This window comes from Rhincodon typus, chromosome 6, assembly GCF_021869965.1.
Source record: "Rhincodon typus isolate 14 chromosome 6, sRhiTyp1.1, whole genome shotgun sequence".
Classification (NCBI taxonomy): domain Eukaryota; kingdom Metazoa; phylum Chordata; class Chondrichthyes; order Orectolobiformes; family Rhincodontidae; genus Rhincodon; species Rhincodon typus.
The window spans coordinates 44,635,692-44,661,168 of record NC_063337.1 but is presented as its reverse complement, the minus strand read 5'-3'; the positions used below and the strand labels follow the sequence as shown (position 1 = coordinate 44,661,168).

The 25,477-nt window shown below is 42.0% G+C and overlaps 1 protein-coding gene across 2 annotated transcripts in view; it reads right to left on the bottom strand.

Moving 5' to 3' along the window:
• Positions 1–14,271, bottom strand: part of upf3a (UPF3A regulator of nonsense mediated mRNA decay) — a 76,238-nt gene extending 61,967 nt beyond the window's left edge. For both annotated transcript variants that reach the window (XM_048598130.1, XM_020523882.2), the window contains exon 1: positions 14,122–14,271. In XM_048598130.1, the coding sequence (XP_048454087.1) occupies positions 14,122–14,238 (117 nt within the window). In that variant the 5' untranslated portion in view covers positions 14,239–14,271. The remainder of the gene's footprint in view (positions 1–14,121) is intronic.
• Positions 14,272–25,477: the final 11,206 nt, after the last annotated feature.

Here is a 25,477-nt window from a genome sequence, read left to right as displayed (position 1 = left end):
TGGTTTTGGGATGCGGTAGGGGGAGGGGAGATTTTGAAGCTTGTGAAATCCACATTGATACCATTGGGCTGCAGGGTTCCCAAGCGGAATATGAGTTGCTGTTCCTGCAACCTTCGGGTGGCATCGTTGTGGCACTGCAGGAGGCCCAGGATGGACATGTTGTCTGAGGAATGGGAGGGGGAGTTGAAATGGTTCGCGACTGGGAGGTGCAGTTGTTTATTGCGAACCGAGCGTAGGTGTTCTGCAAAGCGGTCCCCGAGCCTCCGCTTGGTTTCCCCGATGTAGAGGAAGCCACACCGGGTACAGCGGATGCAGTATACCACATTAGCAGATGTGCAGGTGAACATCTGCTTGATGTGGAAAGTCTGCTTGGGGCCTGCGATGGGGGTGAGGGAGGAGGTGTGGGGGCAGGTGTAGCACTTCCTGCGGTTGCAGGGAAAAGTGCCGGGTGTGGTGGAGCTGGAGGGGAGTGTGGAGCGGACAAGGGAGTCACGGAGAGAGTGGTCCCTCCGGAAAGCAGATAAGGGTGGGGAGGGAAAGATGTCTTTGGTGGTGGGGTCGGATTGCAAATGGCGGAAGTGTGGGAGGATGATGCGTTGGATCCGGAGGTTGGTGGGGTGGTACGTGAGGACGAGGGGGATTCTTTTTTGGTTCTTATTGCGTGGACGGGGTGTTAGGGATGAGGTGTGGGAGATGTGGGAGACACGGTTGAGGGCGTTCTCGACCACCGAGGGGGGGAAGTTACGGTCCTTGAAAAACGAGGACAACTGAGATGTACGGGAGTGGAATGCCTCTTCCTGGGAGCAGATGCGGCGGAGGTGAAGGAATTGGGAATAGGGGATAGCATTTTTGCAGCAAGGTGGGTGGGAGGAGGAGTATTCTAGGTAGCTGTGGGAGTCGGTGGGCTTGAAATGAATATCGGTTGGATTTCACAAGTTTCAAAATCTCCCCTCCCCCTACCGCATCCCAAAACCAGCCCAGCTCGTCCCTGCCTCCCTAACCTGTTCTTCCTCCCACCTATCCCCTCCTCCCACCTCAAGCCGCACTTCCATCTCCTACCGACCAACCTCATGCCGCCCCCTTGACCTGTCTGTCCTCCCTGGACTGAGCTATCCCCTTCCTAACTCCCCACCTACACTCACCTTTACTGGCCCCATCCCCACCTCTTTGACCTGTTTGTTTCCTCTCCACCTATCCTCTCCTCTATCCATCTTCTATCCGCCTCCCACTCTCTCCCTATTTATTTCAGAACCCCCTTCCCCTCCCCCTTTTCTGATGAAGGGTCTCAGCCCGAAACGTCAGCCTCTCTGCTCCTATGATGCTGCTTGGCCCGCTGTGTTCATCCAGCCTTGCACCTTGTTGTCTCCAATATTCACATCCTTGTTAGAGGTCATTCATCTCATCTGTCCAGAAGTTTCTCAGGCTAGTATCCTGAGCCCAACTAGCTTCAGTTGCTTCACACATGGCTTTCCCTCCATCATAAGGTCAAAAGTGGGAACGTTCTCTGATGATGGCACAATGTTGAGCACTATTAGCAACTCCTCAGATAATGAAGCAGTCCATGTACAAACGCAGCAAGGCCTAAACAATATCAAGGTTAGGGCAAACATGTGGCAAAGACAAATGGTTTTCACACCACACAGTAGCCATGCAATGACCACCTTCAACAAGACAGAATCAAACCATTGCCCCTTGACATTCAACGGCATTACCATTGCTGAATCCTGCATTATCAACATCCCAGGGGTTACTACTGACCAGAAACTTAATGGAATAACCATACAAATATTGTGGCTACATGACCAAGTCACAGGCTTGGAATTCTGCAGTCAATAACATATCCCCTAACTCGCCAAAGCCTATCCAAATCAATAAGGCACAAGTCAAGTGTGATGGAATACATCTCACTTGCCTGGATGAGTGCAGCTTAACAACATTCAAGAAGCTTGACATCATCTGGGAAAAAGCAGCCCACTTGAAAGGCATCACGAACACAAACATTCACTCACTCCACCATTGATGCTCAATAGCAGCAGTCTATACCATCTACAAGGTGCATGCTGAAATTCACCAAGGCTCCTTAGACAGCACCTTCTAAACCACGATCATCTAGAAGGACAACGGCACTATATACATGGGAACACCACAACAGCAACTTCTCATCCAAGCCACTCAACACACAGCATTCTAAAAACAGTGCAGGAACAGCGGGGAAACAGTGCACATGCTGTTATGGACCAGATCAAAAACCCCCAAAACATATTATGACAATAGCCATCCGCAAACTGGAGGAGCAGCACCTCATATTCTACCTCGGGAGCCTACAGCCCAATGGCCTAAATGTGGATTTCACCAGTTTTAAAATCTCCCCACCCCTGGCCTCATCCCCGCCTTCTTGACCTGACACAACCTGTCCATCTTCTCTCCCATCTATCCACCCCTCCCATCTCACTGACCAATCCTCACCACTTCTGACCTGCACTCGCCGATCACCACCCCACCTGCCTTCCCCAGTCCCACGCCTCCTCTCTCTATTTCTGAGCTCCCTTCCCCCTCCCCATTTCTGAAGAAGGGTCCCAACCTGCTCCCCTGATGCTGCCTGGCCTGCTGCGTTCCTCCAGCTCCACACTGTGTTATCTCTGACTCCATCTGCAGTTCTTGCTATCCCTGAGCCCAGATCCTAACTTTTCTTATTTTAAAGGTAATTACAACGCGTTGCATTCCAGATGCAATTCAATTGGTCAAACTACTTGACTTTAAGCAAAACATACTTTACTTTTAGACGACAGTTAAAATACAGACAAAATAAAAATAAAAGAATTGGCTTAACTGTAACTATCAAAATGCTTAACAAAATAATACACATGTTTACTACTACCAATTAACCATTCTAATAGAGTAACATCCCATAAACAAACCTTTGGCAAAGGCAAATTCAGTAAAATAGATGGTCTCACATGCAATTCTAGCAGCAGGAACAGAACCCCAGCTTTTAGCTGTAACAGAGAGAAATAAGAACTTCTACATCCAGCTTCAAGACTTCAGCAACTGCTCAAAGCTAAAACTAAAAATCCTGGTTCTTTGGGAGCTTGATCATTCAGGCTGCTTCTACTGTTTCAACTTTAAAGAAGAAACCCAAGGCCTCGCAAGCAGTTTACTTTATTGGCTTTGAGCAGGTAGCTTTGCATCTCAGTCTCAGCCTTTCTTCATTAAAAAAAACCCAAGACAAAATACACCTCTTAAAGCCATAGTATAGTCATAACGGTTATCTTTAGCTTTATTAGAAGAGACACTGGGGTGTAAAAGTAACGGTTGTCCTAAACCTGCAAAATGAGTTTCGTGTCAGTTAGACTACTGTATTAAATTCTAGGCACCACACATTTGGATAGATGTCAAAGACTTTAGATGGGATGCTGAAGGAATTTATCAGAATAGAATGAGGAATAGTTGACTTCAATAATGGAGAAACTGAAAAGGATAGGATTGATCTCCTTAGGTTGGAGAAGGATAAGAAGAGATTTTTAATCATCTCTTTGATAGCTCTTCCAGACAGCCAGCCAGGCACAATGAGCTGAAAGGCCTTCTGTGGTATATGAATCCATATATTCCAACAAAATGCCAGGTACAAATCTGCAAGACAGTACCTGTGACAGAAACCTAGGGTTATCATTAATGTTGAATGACTTTTTAATCATGAACAATATTGTTCATTATCATTAAGAACATTTGGTGTAATGACATTCATTGCAATGAAACTAATGGCTCCTCAAGAGAATTAAGCTGCATGAAAACAGCACAAGTTTTAAACTGATAAGAAATTAGTGAAAAAGTGTGAATATTGTTGTGACAATAAAATAGCAGAGATGGTTAGTAAGTAAAAAGTAATGCACCATGGGCAAGGAAAATTTGACAAAGCAAGAAACACTGCAAAGCTTGTAGGTCAGGTATCATCCACTGAAATAATACAATTTTAACATTTTAGGCATATTAACCTTTCTCAGAACTGGCCAATGTCACAAAGGAACAACATTAAAACTAGAGCAGAACAAAATGTGACAAAGGAAGGACCACACACACGGGAAGCATGACATACAGATGATTACAGATGAAGGCAAAATTTCCAGTCTGTCCCAAACAATTGTGTTTACACTCTCCTCACCACCTAAAAATGTGATGTTCTGGGACAGGAGAAAAGTGGACATCTCAAGTTTGTTACGTTCAGTGCTGTTAATACTATAGACCATCCAATTTAGACAAAAGGGTACTGAAATAAACAAAGCATTTTCATTCAAATATTCTTCCTGTATCTTCATTGTTAAAATCCTCCAAATCATGATAAATAATTTCTGCATATGAACTCGCACCAACTCTGAAGACAATGGTGGAGTGAACTGAAACAGTTGTAGGTTATTCAACTTATTGTGGCTTCATAGGTTAAAGCTCCTGTCTAGTAAACAGGAAATCCTAAGTTTGTATGTCGTCTGTGCCTTTTTTCAACACTTCAAAGACACTTGTGGCACAGTGGTACTGTCCCTATATCTGGGCCAGAAGGCCTAGGGTTAAGTCCCACTTGCTTCAGAGATGTATCATAACATACCTGAACAGGTTGACTAAAAATATCTACACTGTCACTCAATTAGACCATGCTCAATCTCAATATCCTGCCTTTGCTCCATATCACTTCATGCAATCAACTAGTAAAGACTAGTACCTCAGTCTTAAAAGCTTTAAATAACCAAGTTTCACAGCCATTTCAGAGGGACCGAAACTCATAGTTCTACTGTCATGTGAAAAACAATTTGCTGATATTGCTCATGAATGACCTAATTCTAAGTACAGCCCTTGCTCTAATTCCTCCATATTTACTATATTAAATCGTTTAAACAATGTTAAAACTCAAATTCACTAACTTCACACAGAGGCAGTGCTTACGGTGTGATTCTCCCCTTTCTTGAGGTGGCGAAAGCTGGTGAAAAGAACAAATAATCGAGCGAGTTGGACCCAGAGAGATATTCATTCCCTTCTTGCTACTTTAGCAATTAAGTGCCGGGATAGAAGGCCCATGGGTTACCTTCGACTTGCCTCCAATTAAGGCTCTTACGTGATCAACTAACAGCCACTTAAGGTCCTCAACTTGCCACTGGCACGATTACCTGCCTTCCGAATGAAAAGGTGGCTGCTTTCACAAGTCAACCACCAGAACGACAAGCCTGCAGGACTTGGCAGAGGAGGGAGACTCTACTTGCCTCAATCCAGAGATAATTGGCACAGAGTTAGTGGGCAAGTGGGTGGCTGCTGAAGGATCTTTCTGAAAGAAAAGCACTTCCTTCTCATTCTTTAAGGGCTTGAGGCCTAGGCATCCAGCAACAATCTCTGGGACCCAACACTCATGAACTCAATACCATCCAGGACAACGCAGCCTGCTTGACTGACATCCGATCTACCACCTTCAAAATTCACTCACTTCACCCCCACCAATGACAGTGTGTACCAACTGCAAGATGCACTGCGGTAAATCAAATCTTGTCCATCAGCACTTTCCAAATGCACCTCATCTGTCACCTAGAATGACCAGAGCAGCAGATGGATAGAAACACCACCACGTGAAATTTTTCGTTAAAGCCACACACCATCCTGATTGGAAACTATATCACCATTTCTTTACCGTTGGTAGGTAAAGATCCTGGAACTTCTATCCCAAAAGCATGGTGGCACCCACAGACTGTGGTGGTTCAAAAAGGCAGCTCAACAGCACCTTACCAGGGCTTACTAGGGATGGAAAATAAATGCTGGCTTAGCCAGTGATGTCTATATCTCTTGACTGATGTTATGATCCCAGTTGACGTACCACTGGATAAATCCCTCCAAAATGAAATCTGTCTCGATGGGCCATATTTTTGTGGCTTTCTAAGTTAACATGGCAGTCTTTCACTCGAACATAAATGCACAAGGCAGCAGATTTGGTTTTAATGATAAAACAGAATTTTATTACACAAAACACATAAAAACAAAGAAAAAGCTACTAAACAAAACACATTTGAAAGATTTCAAAATTCCAACATCCCCCAACACCATCATTTTACAGTTGCCCAAACACCAGTGAAATTTTCCTACCCAATCAAATCTTCAGTTTGACCGAGCTGCTTCTTTTCAGTTCTGTTCCTGGGAGCTACAAGGCCTATTCCTTTGTCTCTCACAACTGAGATCTAGACTTTCTCAATTCTGAATAACCAATGCAGATTTCTAAACAAACACTCCTAGTCTGGTACACTCTTTCCTTGAAGTAACTTATTTCCTGAACTGCTCTGAAAATTCTTCTTTTCCTTGGAGAAACTAATCTAACTTAGAACTGCCTCAAGACTTGTCAATCTCTTTTTTGCTAAGCTAAAATCAATTCTTGATTATTCTAAACCCATAAACAAGCAAATTTTTAAAAACGTTTTCTCCCTCCTATCAGAAAAAAAAAGTTTAGGCAAACTTCTATTAATACACCAAGAGTCCATTCAGATATGTTCTCTGATACATACTGGTTTAAAATCAGGGCAGACAGAGACACCTAGATAATTATTAAACACCTTCATACAAAAAAGACCTACACCCATTAATCAATAGTTTGAAAGTCAAATTCTAAAATTAATGATATTAAGAAATATAAATCACACCCCCCTAGTCATACTGAATAACAAAAAAAATGCTGCTAGTCAGTATATTGCTGAGAAGTTTGATGGTCAGCTCTTAAGTGGCTGATTGAAGCTTGAATTGGCAATCTATCTCACTGGTTGAAGGGCAGGGGTGGCAAGAAGTCAGTCACTCCTAATGATGCTCAACCTAATGATGTTCATGAATCACTAAATTTCAGCCTTATATACGTTGCTGCATAATGGAAATTATGTTCCTAGTTTGTACCAAAGATGATGGATATTTCTTCAACACAAGTATTTAACTTATTAGTCATTTGCTTATTTCTTTATCAAATCTGTATGTGAAAAGGAAAAGGAAAATGAACAATTTTTGATTATGTTAATTAAAGTATTACATTTGCAAACAAAAATCAGTGCTTTTTTAAATATATTTTTCACGGAAGTATCCAATTTTGTAAATTTAACCCTTTTGGTATTACTATGGCATTGAAAACAATATACCCCTCCCAAAAGGATTCAATGCACATATTAAAAACACAGGAATTTTTTCATGTACCTTCTACAGATCTTTACGAATTATACTTCTACAAAATATTCATAATAAACAGCATTCACCACCACAATAAAATGTTTAATCTACAATTATTTTGGGAAAAAAGATATCTATTTATTATCAAAATTAGAATTAATAACATGTCCTGTGTAATGATGAAGCACATCAATGCAACATGCATGACTAACACCCCTAGTGGAAGAGAAATGTAATGGTATCCAACCTCCAATTTGACAAACGTACTGTTGCAAAATCATAATAAAGCCAAATATTTCAAGTGTTCTCGTATTGATGAACCTGTTATTTTAAAAATTGATACTAATGTCCAATAGGGAAGGAAACTGCCATCCTTACCTGGTCTGGCCTACATGTGACTCCAGAACCACAGCAATGTGGTTGACTCTTAACTACTCTCTGGGCAATTAATGCTACCTGGCCAGCAACGTCCTCATCCCAGTGAATGAATAAAGAAAAATAAAATACAAATTTTGCTTCATATCAAGAATTTGGCTCAGATCAAGTAGACTATTGAACTAAAATTCAAACTATTTTTGACAGCCATAATGCCCTTTCACAAGAAAATCCTGTGGGGCCTGCAAATCAATCAAAATTCTATTCATGTTATCATATTACCTCCAACTCCAGAGGGTCGTGTGTCCCTACCTCTGAGCTAGAAGATCTGGGTTCACGCTTTCATTGCCACAGAGGTCATAAAACATCTCAACAGGTTCATTAATAAGGGATGTTGTGACACAGTGGCAGTGTTCATATCATGAGAACAACAGGTCCAGGTTCAAATCCTACATGCCCCAAAAGTGTGCCATGTGTTTGAGTAAAGTGGTCCCCTCAATTCCATGAGTGCTTATCTTACATATTAACATTTTGCATGGCACCTTAGTGAGTGCCCTTTGCAAATCTAAGCATAGCATCACTTTGTTTTAAAAAATTAACGCAACAAGTTGGATCCTCAAAAAAATTTAAATAAGTTTGCCAAAAAATTTCTATTTTGTAAAACAATGTGGACACTGTCTTGTAAAGACTGTATTTTTTTTTCTGTATTTCTGAATGTGGACTTAAATGGAAGGACTGGTTAAAAGCCAAGAATTGTTGGAGGATTACTACATTTTTTAAAAGCAAGTTATCCAACACTAATTGTAAGCACTGTTTATACAGCCATTTGTGCAAGCAGTGGAGAATGTCTCGGCACAGGCATACTGGAGTGAAGAGTCTGTGTACAAATGGAGATTTGACCAGTAACAAGTAACTCATTTGTCTGTGGACTGATGACCAGTTATTGATAACAAAGGCTTCTAGCTCCCAACAAGTGTGCGGTTGGCTCCCAGGAAGCTGACAGCTTTGTGTGCAAATGTTTGGGACAGAAGCCATCAGACCTCTGGAAGGAAAGCTGTGTTTCCTCTGCAGTACAAAGCTTCTCAAGCCTTAATATAACAGGTTTATTTCCCCTCATCACTGTGACTTTTAATTAATAGATCAGAGACCTCAATACATTTGAATCAACAACCCTGTGCCTATTAAAACAAAAGTACCTGGAGAAGGAAGAGCAAGAACAGTATTCTGATTAGCCAAAGGATCATCTCAGCAACCCTGTGGACAGGAACCACTGAACCGCCTTCCCAATTATGCCCTCTGCCATAGCATCCATTTTCTTGTGTCTGTCTACATGTGTGCACAGCTGGAATTTTGGATTTGAGTTTTAACTAAGTCCAAAGATGTGCAGGTTAAGTGGATTAGCCATGCTAAATTGCCCATTGTGTCCAGAGATGTGCAGGCTAAATGGGTTGGCATGGGAAATGCAGGGTTACAAGGATAGGGGAGGAGTATGGGTATGGGAGGGAGGCTCTTAGGAGGGTTGGTGTGGACTTGATGGGCCAAATAGCATGCTTCCACACTGTCGGGATTCTATGATTCCATAATTATAAACTACTGATATAATCTACTAATCATTCATCTCTAGTTAACATCTGTTTAATTGTAAATCATAACCATTCTTGTTAAATATTAAAAGTTGGTCTGTACTTTCAGTCAACCGGAGTCTAGAAGGCAGGTAAATTATCGATTTTGCACATTAAATCTTTAACTTCTATGATAATTTTGTGAATAGTGATGCTCGAATTCCAACTTATTCCCAGGTATAGCACATCAGTCTAATTTAAAAATGCACTTAGAAAAGCATGGTTTAAACTGCCTTAGTAGGTTCTAGCATTTTCATTGATACCTCTTGTTAGGTCAACTCAATCTTCATTCCAACTTTTCTCTTTCCTTCCTCTCCTGAGTAATGCTGTTATATTTGCTTCCAATATGCTGCAACCATATCAGAATGTAGGAAATTTTTGAAAAACATAACCACCACAGCCGCAAACAATGAGGCTATCTCTTTTACAATCACATAATGCAGTCCATCACATCCTGGTATTTTGGCAGCTTTTAGTCCCTTATATTTCTCAAGTACTTTTTCTCTATTGATATTAATTACCTCAAATTCCCCTTTTTTTGGCCCTCCATTACCCAACCATTCTGGTTGTGCAATTAGTATTTATTACTGTGAAGATCGAAACAACGTATAGTAAACATCTCACCCACTTCCTAATTCCTGTGATTATTTATCTTGCCTGTGTATCCAAGAAACTAAGGTTTATTTTAGCTCACTTGCCTTTTATATACCCGGCATACAAGCCTTTTCTTTTAGTGTAATACCATCTATAAGTAGGCGAGATTCACCTGTGGCTAAGTATTTTTTTCAATTAAATGCATTTTTGTTTAACATTGTATGATTTCAAAAGGGAGTTGGACATACTCCTGTTCCTATTTTGTATGTTTTTATTTTTAATTGTTTCTTTGAATGTGTCCCACTGCTTACTTATTGCCAGACTTTTCAGTCTATTTACCCAGCTCTCATCTCACAACTATGTAACTGGCTTTAAAATTTGACATTATTGTTTGGAACTGGAGTATGTTCTTTTCAAACTTAATATTCATTTATATTATGACCACCTTTTCACAGATTTATAATTAGCATTTGTTTATTAAAAACAATATACCAGAGATGCTGCAAAATTGGAAATAAAAATGGAAAAACTCAGCACATCTCGTAGCATCTTGGAGAGATTTCAAAGACTCTTTCTTAGAAGTGGAGGAGGCTGGAAAATAATGGTTTTTATGCTGTTCATAAAAGGGATGAGCAAGTGGAACAGATGCTGAGGGTTACCAGAGCAAAAGACAAAGGGAATGCTAATACTGCTAAGTGAAATATGTAAAACAGGTGTGGATGGTTCATTTGTAGAAGAGAAAATAGGTCAACTTTGAGTGCAAAGCCAACAAGAACACAAACGCACAAGTGGAGAATGAGGTGCTGTTGAGCATTGAGGGCTTCACTTAACACGAGTTACCTTTAATAACATATTTTCATCTATTCATTGTTAGTTTCTCTTCTTGTCGGGCTTGCAATAATCAATCCTTTGTCTTCCTAACTTTTCTCTCTCTCTCACTGGGTTCCAATGCCACCCAATTCAGTCATTCTCTCACCTTTCCCTGCAATATACCCTTCAACATAAATACCAACTTTTTCTAGTTGCTATCAGGTCTGAAGAATAGTCACTGGACTCAAAGTGTTAACTCTTCATTTCCTCTACACAGGTGCTGCCAGACCTGCTGAGTTTCTCCAGCAATTTGTTTTTGTTCATTTCAGGAATACCATGGCAGTCTTGTTTGTGTATTTTGGGAAGGTATGTGGAGTTGAGGAAACTGAGGAGGGGACATGTTCAACAGAGACGAGGTCAGTGACATTCCTGGAATCAAGAGTTTAACGTTCAATGGTGTGGTCATGGTCCAGGGAGAAAGGAAGAAGTGCACAGGAGTTGACATTCAGCTTCTGCAAAATGGTTGTTAGGAAACAGATGACAACAGCACCTCCGTTATCAGCAGGTTTGATAATGAAGTCAGGGTTAGACCCAAAAGGATTAGTACAATGAGTTCAAAGCGAGTAATATTAGAATACAAAGGGATCTTGGGGAAAAATTCCATAGCTCCCTAAAAGTGGCAACAAAAGTGGATTAAAAAAAAGGCATACAGCATGCTTGCCTTCAGTCAGGGCAGTAAGTATTAAAGTTGGCAGGTCATGTTGCAACTGTACAAAACTTTAGTTAGACCTTATTTTGAGTATGGTAAGCACTCTGGTCACCACAATATAGGGAAAATATGGAGGCTTTGGAGAGTAGTTTACCAGGACATTACCTGGATTGGAGTGCATTAACTATAAGGAGAGTTGGACAAACTTGGATTACTTTCACTAAAGGTTGAGGCAATGTAATAGAAGAATGTAAAACAATGAGGCATGGATTGGACTGATACTCGGAATCTTTTTCCCCAGGGGGAAATAGGTTTATGGTGAGAGCGGAAAAGTTTAAAAGGAGATATCCAGCATCGGCAGTTCTTACTATCTCAAAGTTTAAAGGAGATGTGCAAGGGAAGTTTTTTTTAAAACACAGAGGGTGGTAGGTGCCTGGAACACACTGCCAGGGGAGGCAGCAGACACAAATTTTATGAGGCATTTAGAGAGACAAACTAACAGACAGGAAATAAAGGGATATGGACCATATGCAGGCAAAGGGATTAGCTTAGAATGGCATCGTGGTCAGCACAGACATGTTGTCCAAAGGGCCTGTTCCTGTGCTCTGCTGTTATATGTTCTCATCAGTGAGGGGAGCAAAGAAATTAAGGCAGCTCATGTCATGTCAACAGTTCTCAATAAAGAGATGAAATGCAGAGAAGACGACAGGAGGCTGGGTATTGAAGATAGGTGAAAGGGTCCATGGAGCAAGGAGGAGGGCTCCTGTCCAGAGAAGTAGGCAAGGAGGCAAAGGCGATGATCAAAGAAGAGTTTGGCATCATATTGTGCAGTATGGTGGCTCAGTGGTTAACACTGCTGCATCACAGAGCCAGGAGCTGCGTTCAATTCCACCCTCGGGTGACCGTGCCTGGAGTCTGCACGTTCTCCTTGTGTTTGCATGGGTTTCCTCCCAAGTTCAAGGATGTGCAGGTTAGGTGGATCAGCAATGCTAAATTGGCCCATAGTGTCTAGGGATGTGTGGACTGACCATGGGAATTGCAAGGTTACAGGGACAGGGTGGGTCTGAGCAGGAAGTTCTGAGGAGGTTCAATTGGCCAAATGGCCTGCTCCCACACAATTAACCCTGTTCATTATACAATGCCATATCTAAAAATGCATTTCTCCTAATTGGTTCCACTTTTGCAAAAGCAATTCCTCGAAATCAGTCAGTGCATTGAGTACAGGGGTTGGGAAATCATGCTGCAGCTGTATATGACATTGGTTCAGCCACTTTTGGAGTACTGAATGCAATTCTGGTCTTCCTGCTATAGGAAGGATGTTGTGAAGCTACAGAGGACATTGTCAGGGTTGGAGAGTTTGAGCTATGGGGAGAGGATGAATAGGCTGGGGCTATTTTCCCTGGAGCTTTGGAGGTTGAGACCTTATAGAGATGTATAAAATCATGAGGGGTATGGATAGGGTAAACAGGCAAGGTATTTTCCCTGGGCGGTGTCTAAAACTAGTGGACATAGCTTTAAGGTGAGAGGAGAAGGATAATAAAAGGGAGCTAAAGGACAACATTTTCATGAAGAGAGTGATGCATGTATGGAATGAGCTGCCAGAGGAAATGATGGAGGCTGGTATGATTACATTTAATAGGCATCTGGATGGGTATATTAATAGGAAGGGTTTAGAGGGATATGGGCCAAATGCTGGCAAATGGGACTAGATTTATATAGGATATCTGGTTAGCACGGACGAGTTGGACCCAAGAGTCTCTTTCCATGCTGTATATCTCTACGACTCTAGAACTGATTTTCAACCTCACCTTTGCTAATTTGATTGGACCAATCTGCGCAGAAAAATCAGAAACAAAAAAACCCGGAAATTGCTGGAAAAGCTCAGCAGGTCTGGTAGCATCTGTGAAGAAAAACCAGAGTTAATATTTCGGATCCGGTGACCCTCACAACGAATACACTGCCTCTACCATAAACATCTTAACGCTCTCATGTCCATTTGCAACGATAGCATCCACGTGTAATCGGCCAATCTGTAAATTTACAAACAAATCACGCACCGATAAACAAAGCTTTTTAACTATAAATGTCCTTTTATCGCTGTGTGCAAAACACTGACGTCTTTAGCGAATAAACGCACTTATAGAAACACTTTAATATGTATGGCTTGTATTGTTGGTGCCAGTTTTAAACCATTGATGTAAAGAGGGAATATTTTCAATAAAGAAATGAAATTCCTTTCCCTCTATAACGATGACCTGAACGAAATCACAATAACCTGCGACTTGAAATATGAGACTACAGGTACGCAGATTGCGCAAAAACAGCTATTCTCCCATTTTCCCCCAAAACGGGAGTTGCACCACTTCAAAGCAATTACTTTTAAAAATAGCCAGAACCCGTCTCATATCACACGATTGGGGATCACAAAAATTTGAGACGAAAATTCTCGTTAAGTTATCCAGCACGGTGATGGTTGTGAAGCCAGACTATGACAACATATGAAAGAGGACAGGACAATGGCCGTTTCTCTATATGATTCGTTGGAAAATTTCTGCCTCATCGATCTTAAGTGTGTGGATGCGCACTACCGCAGCAGTATGATGCTGAAGATGAATCGGTAATCAACGGGCAATCCAACGGAGGGATAATTGCAGCCGCGTGAGCCGCCTTGCACTCGAGGACAGCTCGCGATCTGTCAATCACCGTCCGCCTCATCATTTTAACTCCCACGTCACCATGGAGACCCCGCAACGCTCTAGAACACACGCCCCCCCCCCCCCCCCCAAAAGAAAACGGTTTCGTGCTTGAGGGAAGGAAGAAAGCGAGCAGCGCAGCCCACACCTTAGTGAGCACCTCCTTTTTTTCATCTTTCTCTTTGCGTTTCTCCCCTTCCTCTCTGTCTCTGAACTGGATCTCCACTCGCCGCTCACGCCCCTTGTTCTCTTTCTCTTCTTTCATTCCGCACACTCTTCACTCCACCGCCTATCACTCGCACACCCTCTCAACCTCTCGCTGTGCTCGTGCTCGTGGTAACACGTCTCGCGATGACGCGCACGCTCACAGGCCTCCTCCCTGCTGGTGCTCCCGGATGGGCTGACTCCGCCCTCTCCATCCGCCCTCTCCAACCGCCCAGCCGGGCGCGTGCTTTGAGATAACGCGGTGTAGAGCGTGCTCTATTGTTTTTGACGACATTCGCGTTGAGTTCGCTAGAATGCTTAAGGGCATGCAATATAGGAGCGATACTTTGTCTTCAAAGTCTCTACGTTTAAAGTTGATCATAGAGATAATACATTTATCTATTGACTATGGAACCGATCCTTAAGGTGTACATCAATGTGTTTTACAGGTTTAGGATAAATTCCTGAAGAATGTCGTCTGAAATTGGAGGTTGTAAAACCAACTCAGTATGTATTGTGGAAAGTCCTGGCTGCCTCCAGGCTTGATAGACAAAGTATGAAGATCTGGAAAAGGCAGTGACAGCTACAATAGGATGGTGGCAATGAAGTAATCTGAAAAACTGAGAGTATGCCTTGACTCAAAGGATCTAAATACAGATCTGATAAATTCTCACTACCCCATGCAAACCATCAAAGGAATTTTGTAACAACTTGAAAAGGCAATTTTATGTCACCACCCTAGATGCGAAGATGGGTTACTCGGAAATGAAGCTGAATTAAGACAGTAGCTTTCTCACTACAATCTGAATGCTGACTGGGATTTACAAATAGTTGCACAGAAACAAAAACAGAAAAACTCAGCAGGTCTGGCAGCATCTGTGGAGAGAGCAGAGTTAATATTTCAGGTCCCTGACCCTTCAGAACCCTTCAAAACCTGAGTTTTCCCAGCAATTTCTATTTTTGCTTTTTATTTCCAGCATCTGCAGTTCTTTGGTTCTTCTGTTCGAATCGTTGCCGAGTTGTGATGGAGAAACACTCACAATGTTCATTCTGTTTTCTCCCCAATTACATGGCCAGATCTGCTGAGTTTTTCCAGCAATTCTGCTTTTGTTTCAGGTAGTTGTACATTTAATTTGGCATTTCAAAAGCTCCAGAGAAGTATCAAGGTAGGCAGCATGAGATGATGAATGACGTTCCTGGAGTCAAAGTGATAGTGGATGATGGATATGGTGTATTGGGCATATAGAGATGAATTGACAGTCCAAGATTGCGTATTATACAAAACAAATGGAATCATTGTCCCTAAAGAGTTGGAATGAGAGATGCTAAGTAGTTTATGGATATGGAGACATAATGAACGATCCTGACCATATTGAAATGTATTATGGTTGCTGGACAGAGATTGCCAGCTGAAGCTGGACAATTAAAAATAATAAGTAGAATGCTCATAAGCACGGACATAGGTCATGTATGGACAACAAAAAGTCTTTCTCTAAGTTCCAAAAAGGTGAGAACTGTAACAGCAGTGGAGAGACCAATAGATATAATAACAGTCCAACGATTTGTTGGATTTATAAATCAGATCATCGTATTGAGTTTTTGGAGACAGTAGGAACTGCCGATGCTGGAGTCTGAGATAACAAGGTGTGGAGCTGGTCCCGAAACGTCAGTGTTCCTGCTCCTCTGATGCTGTCTGGCCTGCTGTGTTCATCCAGCTCCACACTATGTTGAGTTTTTGAGTGTTGTTAGAGCCGTACCCGTCAGGCAAGTAGAAAATATTACACCAAACTCCTAACATTAGGAGATGGACAGCGTTTGGAGAGGCAGGAGGTGAATTACTCACTGCAGAATTCTTAGCTTCTAATCTGCTTCACCCTGCAATGAGATGCCAATAAGGCAAGATTTGCCCTAATATCACAGAGACAACTGGCTGGAGATATCATCTGGATGGAACATACGAGCAAAGCAAACACATGTACACGGCTGAAATGCTGTCCAGAGTAGAATTTATTATATTGGAAGTTGATGATGCTACATCAGAGTGTGAAATCTTTTACATCTAACATGAATCATCTACTCAACATGCTCTGGAAGCCAGCAACACAGCATTAACATTGAGTTTATCAGACCCCAATCAAGAAAACCATCTAACAAGATCTAAATTTTCAAGTGTTGTAAGAAGCGATGAAGGAAGAATGGTCTGCAAGCAGCAAGGACAGTCCTGTGGTCACAAGGGTGTATTGGGCAAGAAGAGATGAATTGACAGTCCAAGATTGCGTATTGTACAAAAACAAACAGAATCATTGTCCCTGAGGAGTTGAAATGAGAGATGCTAAGTGCATCCATGCAAGACAGCAATGGAATTGAGTTGAATTTGTGGAAGATAAAAGAAGTTTCTGTTTGTTAAACATGAGCAATTAAACCAAAGATCACATCAGCCAATGCATGCCTGTGATGCATGCCAGGCTAGAGAGCTGTGGATAACATGACATTTTAGATAGACCGTGGATGAAGCTGGAAGTGGATCTCTTCACTCTTGCAGGAACTGATTATCTTGTCACCGTAGACTAATATTCTGACAACTGGGAGGTAGACCAACTGATTTATTCAAGTACTGAGATTGTAGAATACCTGAAAGCACACTTCTGCCATTTAACTGCTCTCTGCCTCTGAATGCTTTGCCTTGATTGTTTAATATATTCAACAGTACAACTGAGATTCTCCAGATTTCTGGTTTAACAGGTAAAAGCTCATGAGAACATTACATAAATATTGATTGGATACCTTGTAAGTGCAAGGTAGTACTGAGTGCAAATTATGCATAACAAAGACTTGTTTCAAATAACTTGTTGCTATTTTTTGAAAGGTAGAGACATAACAATTTATAGAAATCATAGTTATGTATGCTTTCACTGGAATTGCATTCTGGGAGGATGTTTCCCCTTATGGAGGAGACTATAACTACAGATCTCCCATTGAAGATAGAGATATATTTTGTATAAAAGTGTAAGAGGCTGAAAGGGGTAATGCTGAGGAGTGCATTAAACACCACCGAATTTGTTGATGTTGCATGGATTCAGGCTGGAATAAATTTGGATTGCAAAGGAGTAAAACCTAACATTACTCATTATCTCAGTAACAAATGTCTATCATACCAGTGCAATTAGTACTTGTTGCTATCATGCAATAAACAACATCTTGCTTAAAGCAGGAGTCTGTTCTCAATAGACTACCAGGTAGGTTTCCTCTACCACACTAGATCAAGAAGGCCCTGGACATCTTCAAGAAAGAGGATAATGACAGCAAATTACCAGATAGACCTAATATCTTGATGAGTTATAGAGCAGATTCATCTTACAACCTGGTAGCAAGCAGTGCAGATGCTATTTAGCTGTAGCATACAAAGATCCTACAGACACAGCTTGAAGAAAACTGCTCAAGTAGGCAGCAGTTAAAAGAGATGAACATTTGAGAACCTTACAAAAGAGAGTTTCAGGACAAGATTCTGGAAGGCAAAATCTACAGTTGATTGTAAGAAGCATTTCAAACCTGGTAAGGGGCATACAGCAGCAAGAGTGAGCTAGCAACATGATGGAACACCAAGCAGTGCAGATTGCATCAGGTGCTGATAATTTGTAAGACTGGTCCTGATTCAGGTTTCAGCTAAAGAGCAGATAGACATGAGATGCTCTGTGAGTAAAAGTTAAATCCCTGCTGGGCAAGGGATAACTTTAAAAAAAGGCATAGTTTACAGGTTGTGATACCTTCAAGTAAGCACAGTACTTACATTTTTGCTGAAGAAAGGTCCCAACCCGAAACGTCAACTTTCCTAGTCCTCTGATGCTGCCTGGTCTGCAGTGTTCTTCCAGCTCCACGCTGTGTTATCACTGACTCCAGCATTGGCAGTTCTTACTATCTCACAGTACTTACAAGTTCAGATTGAGTGTTGCTGCCATAAAAGCAGGCATAAGGCATAACTACAGTAAAAGGGCCAGAGAACAAGGCTAGAGTTAAAGTGATTAAGGGGCAAATTAGAAGCCTAAACAGACAAAGTCCAATAGAAGAAGAACATAGAACATAACAGCGCAGTACAGGCCCTTCGGCCCTCGATGTTGCGCCGACCTGTGAAACCAATCTGAAGCCCATCTAACCTAAACTATTCCATTATCATCCATATGTTTATCCAATGACCATTTAAATGCCCTTAAAGTGGGCGAGTCTACTATTTTAAAGGTAAGACATTATTGAGGCTACAAACAAGGCAAGAGATCCATTATTTAAATCGTGATAAATGTGAGGAGCATTTATTAAAATTTCACATGGCAGAACTGATCGAGAAAAAAGTAATGAAGCAACAGGGCTTATTAATAATGCCACGGCACTCATACTCTGTCTTCTGGTCTTCCTCATTTTGTCAAACCATTGATCTTGTGTCCTGTTCCTCACCTTGCAGATTTAAGCAATGTTTGTACTTACCGGTGGCTTTTTCTGCTCTCAGTAATAGTGGCCTCCTTCCTTTAACTGGCTCCTTCTGGCATATATGTGATTCAGTGACAACTTTTGGTAATTGATAATAGCTTTATCCAGTTCTTCAAAATCACTATGTCCATCTTCAGTCTACCCATCATCTGTTGTCATCTAGTCCACTTAACTGTCCAACAGATGTGTGTATGATGCTTCATCATTTTATATGATTTGTTCAGATTCTGTAAGTGTGCCGTTAGTGCCAGTTTGCTGAGAAATGTACCCCAACTGTTTGGTGGCCATGCTGTAAAATTACTGTTTTCTCATCATCACTGATAACCTTAGCCAGATCTTTCCACTTTTTCTGCCCATCGCTTTTGTAACACGTCTCGTCCCATGGATTAAAATTTATTTCTGATGTCTTATATACAGGGCCTCCAACACATAGATCATGATTAGTCAATCACAGAGTCTCTGACAATTGATCTCACCACTTACCCATGTTCCCTCACCACGTGCCTCTCAAGTGTCCTGTCACTGCATGACTTCCGTTTCTGGAAGCTGCACAACTGGAGGGAAGTCTTTTCAGATTTTACCAGCAAATTGCATTGTGTTTCAACTTAGTCCAGACAAGCTATCATTGAAGGGTAATGTAAGTTTTGAGGTGGCAATGCAAATTCATGTGTGAAGTGAGGATATTACAGCACTAGAAACATAGCACACTATTCAGCCCATTATGTATGGCTGGACTCTGCAGAACAGCTCAGCTAGTCCTGATCCTGTGCCTGTTCTCTGTAGATCTGCTATTCTTTCTCTTTAGCTACTTGTCTAGTATGTCCATGCAGAACAAAGAAACATTATAGGGAACACATTGCAGTTTAATGAATACATTGACATGACTGGCACAGTCTGGCTGATTGTTGTTTGTGTATATGTAATTTAAGGACATAAAAACTAAAGACTAAAAACTAAACTTCTCACCTTCTTGTAAGGGCTTGAGAAAAACATTGCAGTCAAGAGACTGGTCTCCATCACAATTGATGGTGCATGAGCTATGCTTGACACAAATGTTGTATTTTACAGAAATGATCCTAATGTTTCTTCTTTTGTTAATTCTCACTGTGTAATCCATTAATGAGTAAAGTTAAGGACATTTCTCATGTATTGCTAGTAGTTGTTAAGATTGTAAACTCAATTCAAGCAAGAGCCCTTCAGCACCATTTGTTTAAATCCTTACGTGACAAGCTTGATGCTGCGTATGGTGAACTAATCCTGCATGCTGATGTGAGGTGGTTAAGTTGAGGGAAGGTCCTGCAAAGATTTTTAGATCTGATGCCTGAAATCATCTCCTAAATCAAGGAATGAAGTGAGCTATCAGACAACAAGTTTTGGGGTAATATACTGTCATGGATTGAGAATTGTTTGACAGACTGGAAAGAATGGAATAAATAGGCTTTTTTCCAGGTTGCAGGTGGTGTCTAGTGGCATGTTGCAGGGGTCAGTGCTCAGGTCCCAGCTATTCACAATATACTATATAACTCAGACAAGAGGACCAAAGCAATACTTCCCAGTTTTCTGATAACACAAAATTAGGTGGCATTTAGTTGTGAGGAGGATGCATGGAGGTTCCAGGGTAATTTAGACAAGTTGAGAGTGTGGGCAAACACTTGACAGATGCAGTATAATGTAGGTAAATGTGAAGTTATACACTTTGGTGTGAAAAACAAAATAAAAGTATTATTTAGATGGTGATATATTGGGAAATGTAGATGTACAAAGATCTAGACGTCCTTGTACACCAGTAAATGAAAACAAACCAGCAGATGCAGCAAGCAGTGATGAAGGCAAATGATCTGTTAGCCTTCATTGCAAGAGGATTTGCATTTAGAAGTAGGGATGTTTTAGTGTAGTTATACTGGGCCTTGGAAATCACAACTGTTGTGTGCAGTTTTGGTCTCCCTACCTAAGAGAGATTGTGAAACCAGTGAAAAGAGCTGACAAAGTAAGCATTGATCCTATAGAAAGATAATCTGGGGAATTAATAATGGAGAATAAGGAGTTGGCAGATGAATCAAGCAAGTATTTTGCATTGGTTTTAACCATAGAGGATACATCCTAGAAGCAACTATAAACAAAGAAATGGAAGAAAGGGAGGAACTCAGGAAAATTGCAATCATCAGAGAAGTGATACTGAGTAAACTGTTGGAGCTGTGAGCTGACAAGTGCTCAGGTCCTGATAGACCTCAGCTTGGAGTCCTAAAGAAATAGCTAGTGAGAGAATTGATGCGTCAGTTTTAATTTTCCAAAGCTCCCTTGATTCAGGGAAGGTGCCATTAGATTGTAAGAAAGCAAATGTAACTCCTTCATTCAAAAAGGGAGGGAGACAGAAAGCATAGAACTATAAGCCAGTTAGCTTAACACCTGCCATGAAGAAAATGTCAGAAGCTAGTATGAAAGAACAGGGCACTTAGATAAGTTCAAGGTAATCAAGTAAAGTCAACATGGTTTTGTTATAGGGAATTCATATAATCAATCTCTTGGAGTTCTTTGGAGATGTAACATGGGCTGTGGATTAAAGAGATCCAATGGATGTATTGTACTTAGATTTCCAGAAAGCATTTGGTAAAGTACCACATCAAAGATTAACACTACAAATAAAAACTCATACGTATGGGCCTGGATAGAATCATGAAATGAAGTTGCAGACTTGCTCGCTGAGCCAGTGGGTTTGGTTGCAAACGTTTCGTCATCCTGCTAGGTAACATCATCAGTGCGCCTCCGGTGAAGCGTCGGTGTTCTGACCTGCTTGTTATTTATATGCCTCAGTTTGCTGAGGTTTTGATTCTGGTATTTTTTATACTGTACCCCTAGGTATCACAGTAGCCCACAAACCAACAACCACCTGATGACAGCTACTGACGAACGTAAAGGATCCCTTACGCAAAACTGCGGTAATATACAAAATACCATGCAAGGATTGTGAGAAATACTACATAGGCTAAACCGGAAGAAAATTGACTCAATGGATACATGAACACCAACTAGCCACCAAAAGACGACCAATTCTCACTTGTCTCATTACACACGACCAACGAGGCACACGAATTCAACTGGGACAACACATCGATAATCGCACAAGCCAAACAGAGACACACCAGGGAATTCCTGGAGGCCTGGTATTCCAACTGGAACTCCATCAACAAACACATTGAATTAGACCCTGTGTACAAACCACTGAAAAACAAAACTGGAAGTATTACCAATCACCCCAGCAAACCAAGGCATATAAATAACAAGTGGGACAGAACACCGATGCTTCACTGGACGCGCACTGATGATGCTACCTAGCAGAGTGTTGAAACGTTTGCAACCAAACCCATTGGCTCGGCGAGCGTGTCTACAACCTCTTCCACAACCTGAGCTACAAATCTTCTCGAAAACGTTAAAGCATCGGAGAATTCCTACTATGCAGATAGAGGCCATTCAGTCCATCAAGTCTGTAGTGACCTTCTGAAGACCCTCCGACCTAGACATAGGTCCCCACCCTATCCATGTAAACCATGGCTAATTTACCTAGTCTGCACATCCCTGGACACTACGGGGCAATTTAGCATGGCCAATCCACTTAATGTGCACATCTTTGGACTGTGGGAGAAAATCGAAGCATCTGGATGAAACCCACGCATAGAACATAGAACATTGCAGCGCAGTACAGGCCCTTTGGCCCTCGATGTTGCGTCGACCAGTGAAACTAATCTGAAGCCCATCTAACCTAAACTATTCCGTTATCATCCATATGTTTATCCAATGACCATTTATATGCCCTTAAAAGTTGGCGAGTCTACTACTGTTGCAGGCAGGGCATTCCATGCCCTTACTACTCTCTGAGTAAAGAACCTACCTCTGACATCTGTCCTATATCTATCACCCCTCAATTTAAAGCTATGTCCCCTCATGCTAGCCATCACCATCCGAGAAAAAAGGCTCTCACTGTCCATCCTATCCAATCCTCTGATCATCTTGTATGTCTCTATTAAGTCACCTCTTAACCTTCTTCTCTTTAACTAAAACAGCCTCAAGTCCCTCAGCTTTTCCTCATAAGACCTTCCCTCCATACTAGGCAACATCCTGGTAAATCTCCTCTGCACCCTTTCCAATGCTTCCACATCCTCCCTATAATGCGGCAACCAGAACTGTATGCAATACTCCAAGTGCGGCCGCACCAGAGTTTTGTACAGATGCAACATGACCTCATGGCTCCGAAACTCAATCCCTCTACCAATAAAACCTAACACACCGTACACCTTCTTAACAACCCTATCAACCTGGGTGGCAACTTTCAGGGATCTATGCACATGGACACCGAGATCTCTCTGCTCATCCACACTACCAAGAATCTTACCATTAGCCCAGTACTCTGCATTCCTGTTACTCCTTCCAAAGTGAATCACCTCACACTTTTCCGCATTAAACTCCATTTGCCACCTTTCAGCCCAGCTCTGCAGCTTATCTATGTCCCTCTGTAACCTGCAACATCCTTCTGCAGTATCCACAACTCCACCAACTTTCGTGTCATCCGCAAATTTACTAACCCATCCTTCTACGCCCTCATCCAGGTCATTTATAAAAATGACAAACAGCAGTGGTCCCAAAACAGATCCTTACCACTAGTAACTGAACTCCAGGATGAACATTTCCCATCAACCACCACCCTCTGTCTTCTTGCAGCTAGCCAATTTCTGATCCAAACCGCTAAATCACCCTCAATCCCATGCCTCCGTATTTTCTGCAATAGCCTACCGTGGGGAACCTTATCAAACGCTTTACTATCCCTAATCAAATTGTTCCTTTCTAGATGATTATAAATCCTATCTCTTATAATCCTTTCCAACACTTTACCCATAACCGAAGTAAGGCTCACTGGTCTATAATTACCAGGGTTGTTTCTACTCCCCTTCTTGAACAAGGGGACAACATTTGCTATCCTCCAGTCTTCTGGCACTATTCCTATAGATAATGACGACATAAAGATCAAAGCCAAAGGCTCTGCAATCTCCTCCCTAGCTTCCCAGACAATCCTAGGATAAATCCTATCCAGCCCAGGGGACTTATCTATTTTCACACTTTCCAGAATTGCTAACACCTCCTCCTTCTGAACCTCAATCCCGTCTCGTCTAATAGCCTGTATCTCAGTATTTTCCTCGACAACATTGTCTTTTTCCTGTGTGAATACTGACGAAAAATATTCATTTAGTGCCTCTCCTATCTCTTCGGACTCCATGCACAACTTCCCACTACTGTCCTTGACTGGCCCTAATCTTACTCTAGTCATTCTTTTATTCCTGACATACCTATAGAAAGCTTTAGGGTTTTCCTTGACCCTACCTGCTAAAGACTTCACATGTGCCCTGCTGGCTCTTCTTAGCTCTCTCTTTAGGTCCTTCCTGGCTAACTTGTAACTCTCAAGCGCCCTAACTGAGCCTTCATGCCTCATCTTTACATAAGCCTCCTTCTTCCTCTTGACAAGAGATTCAACTTCTTTAGTAAACCACGGTTCCCTTGCTCTAGCACTTTCTCCCTGCCTGACAGGTACATACTTATCAAGGACACGCTGTAGCTGTTCCTTGAACAAGCTCCACGTTTCAATTGTGCCCAGCCACTGCAGTTTCCTTCTCCATCCTATGCATCCTAAATCTTGCCTAATCGCCTCATAATTGCCTTTCCCCCAGCTATAACTCTTGCCAATCGGTATATACCTATCCCTTTCCATCACTAAAGTAAACGTAACCGATTTGTGGTCACTATCACCAAAGTGCTCACCTACCTCCAAATCTAACACCTGGCCTGCTTCATTACCCAGTACCAAATCCAATGTGGCCTCGCCTCTTGTTGGCCTATCTACATACTGTGTCAGGAAACCCTCCTGCACACATTGGACAAAAACTGACCCATCTAAAGTACTCGAACTATAGCGTTTCCAGTCAATATTTGGAAAGTTAAAGTCCCCCATTAGAACTACCCTGTTACTTTCACTCCTATCCAGAATCATGTTTGCAATCCTTTCCTCTACATCTCTGGAACTTTTCGGAGGCCTATAGAAAACTCCCAACAGGGTGACCTCTCCTTTCCTGTTTCTAACCTCAGCTCTTACTACCTCAGTAGATGAGTCCTCATCAAACGTCCTTTCTGCCACAGTAATACTGTCCTTGACTAACAATGCCACACCTCCCCCTCTTTTACCACCTTCCCTGATCTTACTGAAACATCTAAACCCCGGAACCTGCAACAACCATTTCTGTCCCTGCTCTATCCATGTCTCCGAAATGACCACAACATCGAAGTCCCAGGTAACAACTCATGCTGCAAGTTCACCCACCTTATTCCGGATGCTCCTGGCGTTGAAATAGACACACTTCAAACCACCTTCCTGCCTGCAGGTACACTCCTGCGACCTTGAAACCTTATTCATGACCTCACTGTTCTCAACCTCCTGTACACTGGAGCTACAATTCAGGTTCCCATCCCCCTGCTGAATTAGTTTAAACCTTCCCGAAGAGCATTAGCAAATCTCCCCCCCAGGATATTGGTACCCCTCTGGTTCAGGTGTAGACCATCCCGTTTGTAGAGGTCCCACCTACCCCAGAATAAGCCCCAATTATCCAGGTATCTGAATCCCTCCCTCCTGCACCATGCCTGTAGCCACGTGTTCAACTGCTCTCTCTCCCTATTCCTCGCCTTGCTAGCACGTGGCACGGGTAACAAACCAGAGATAACAACTCTGTTTGTTCTAGCTCTAAGCTTCCACCCTAGCTCCTTGAATTTTTGCCTTACATCCC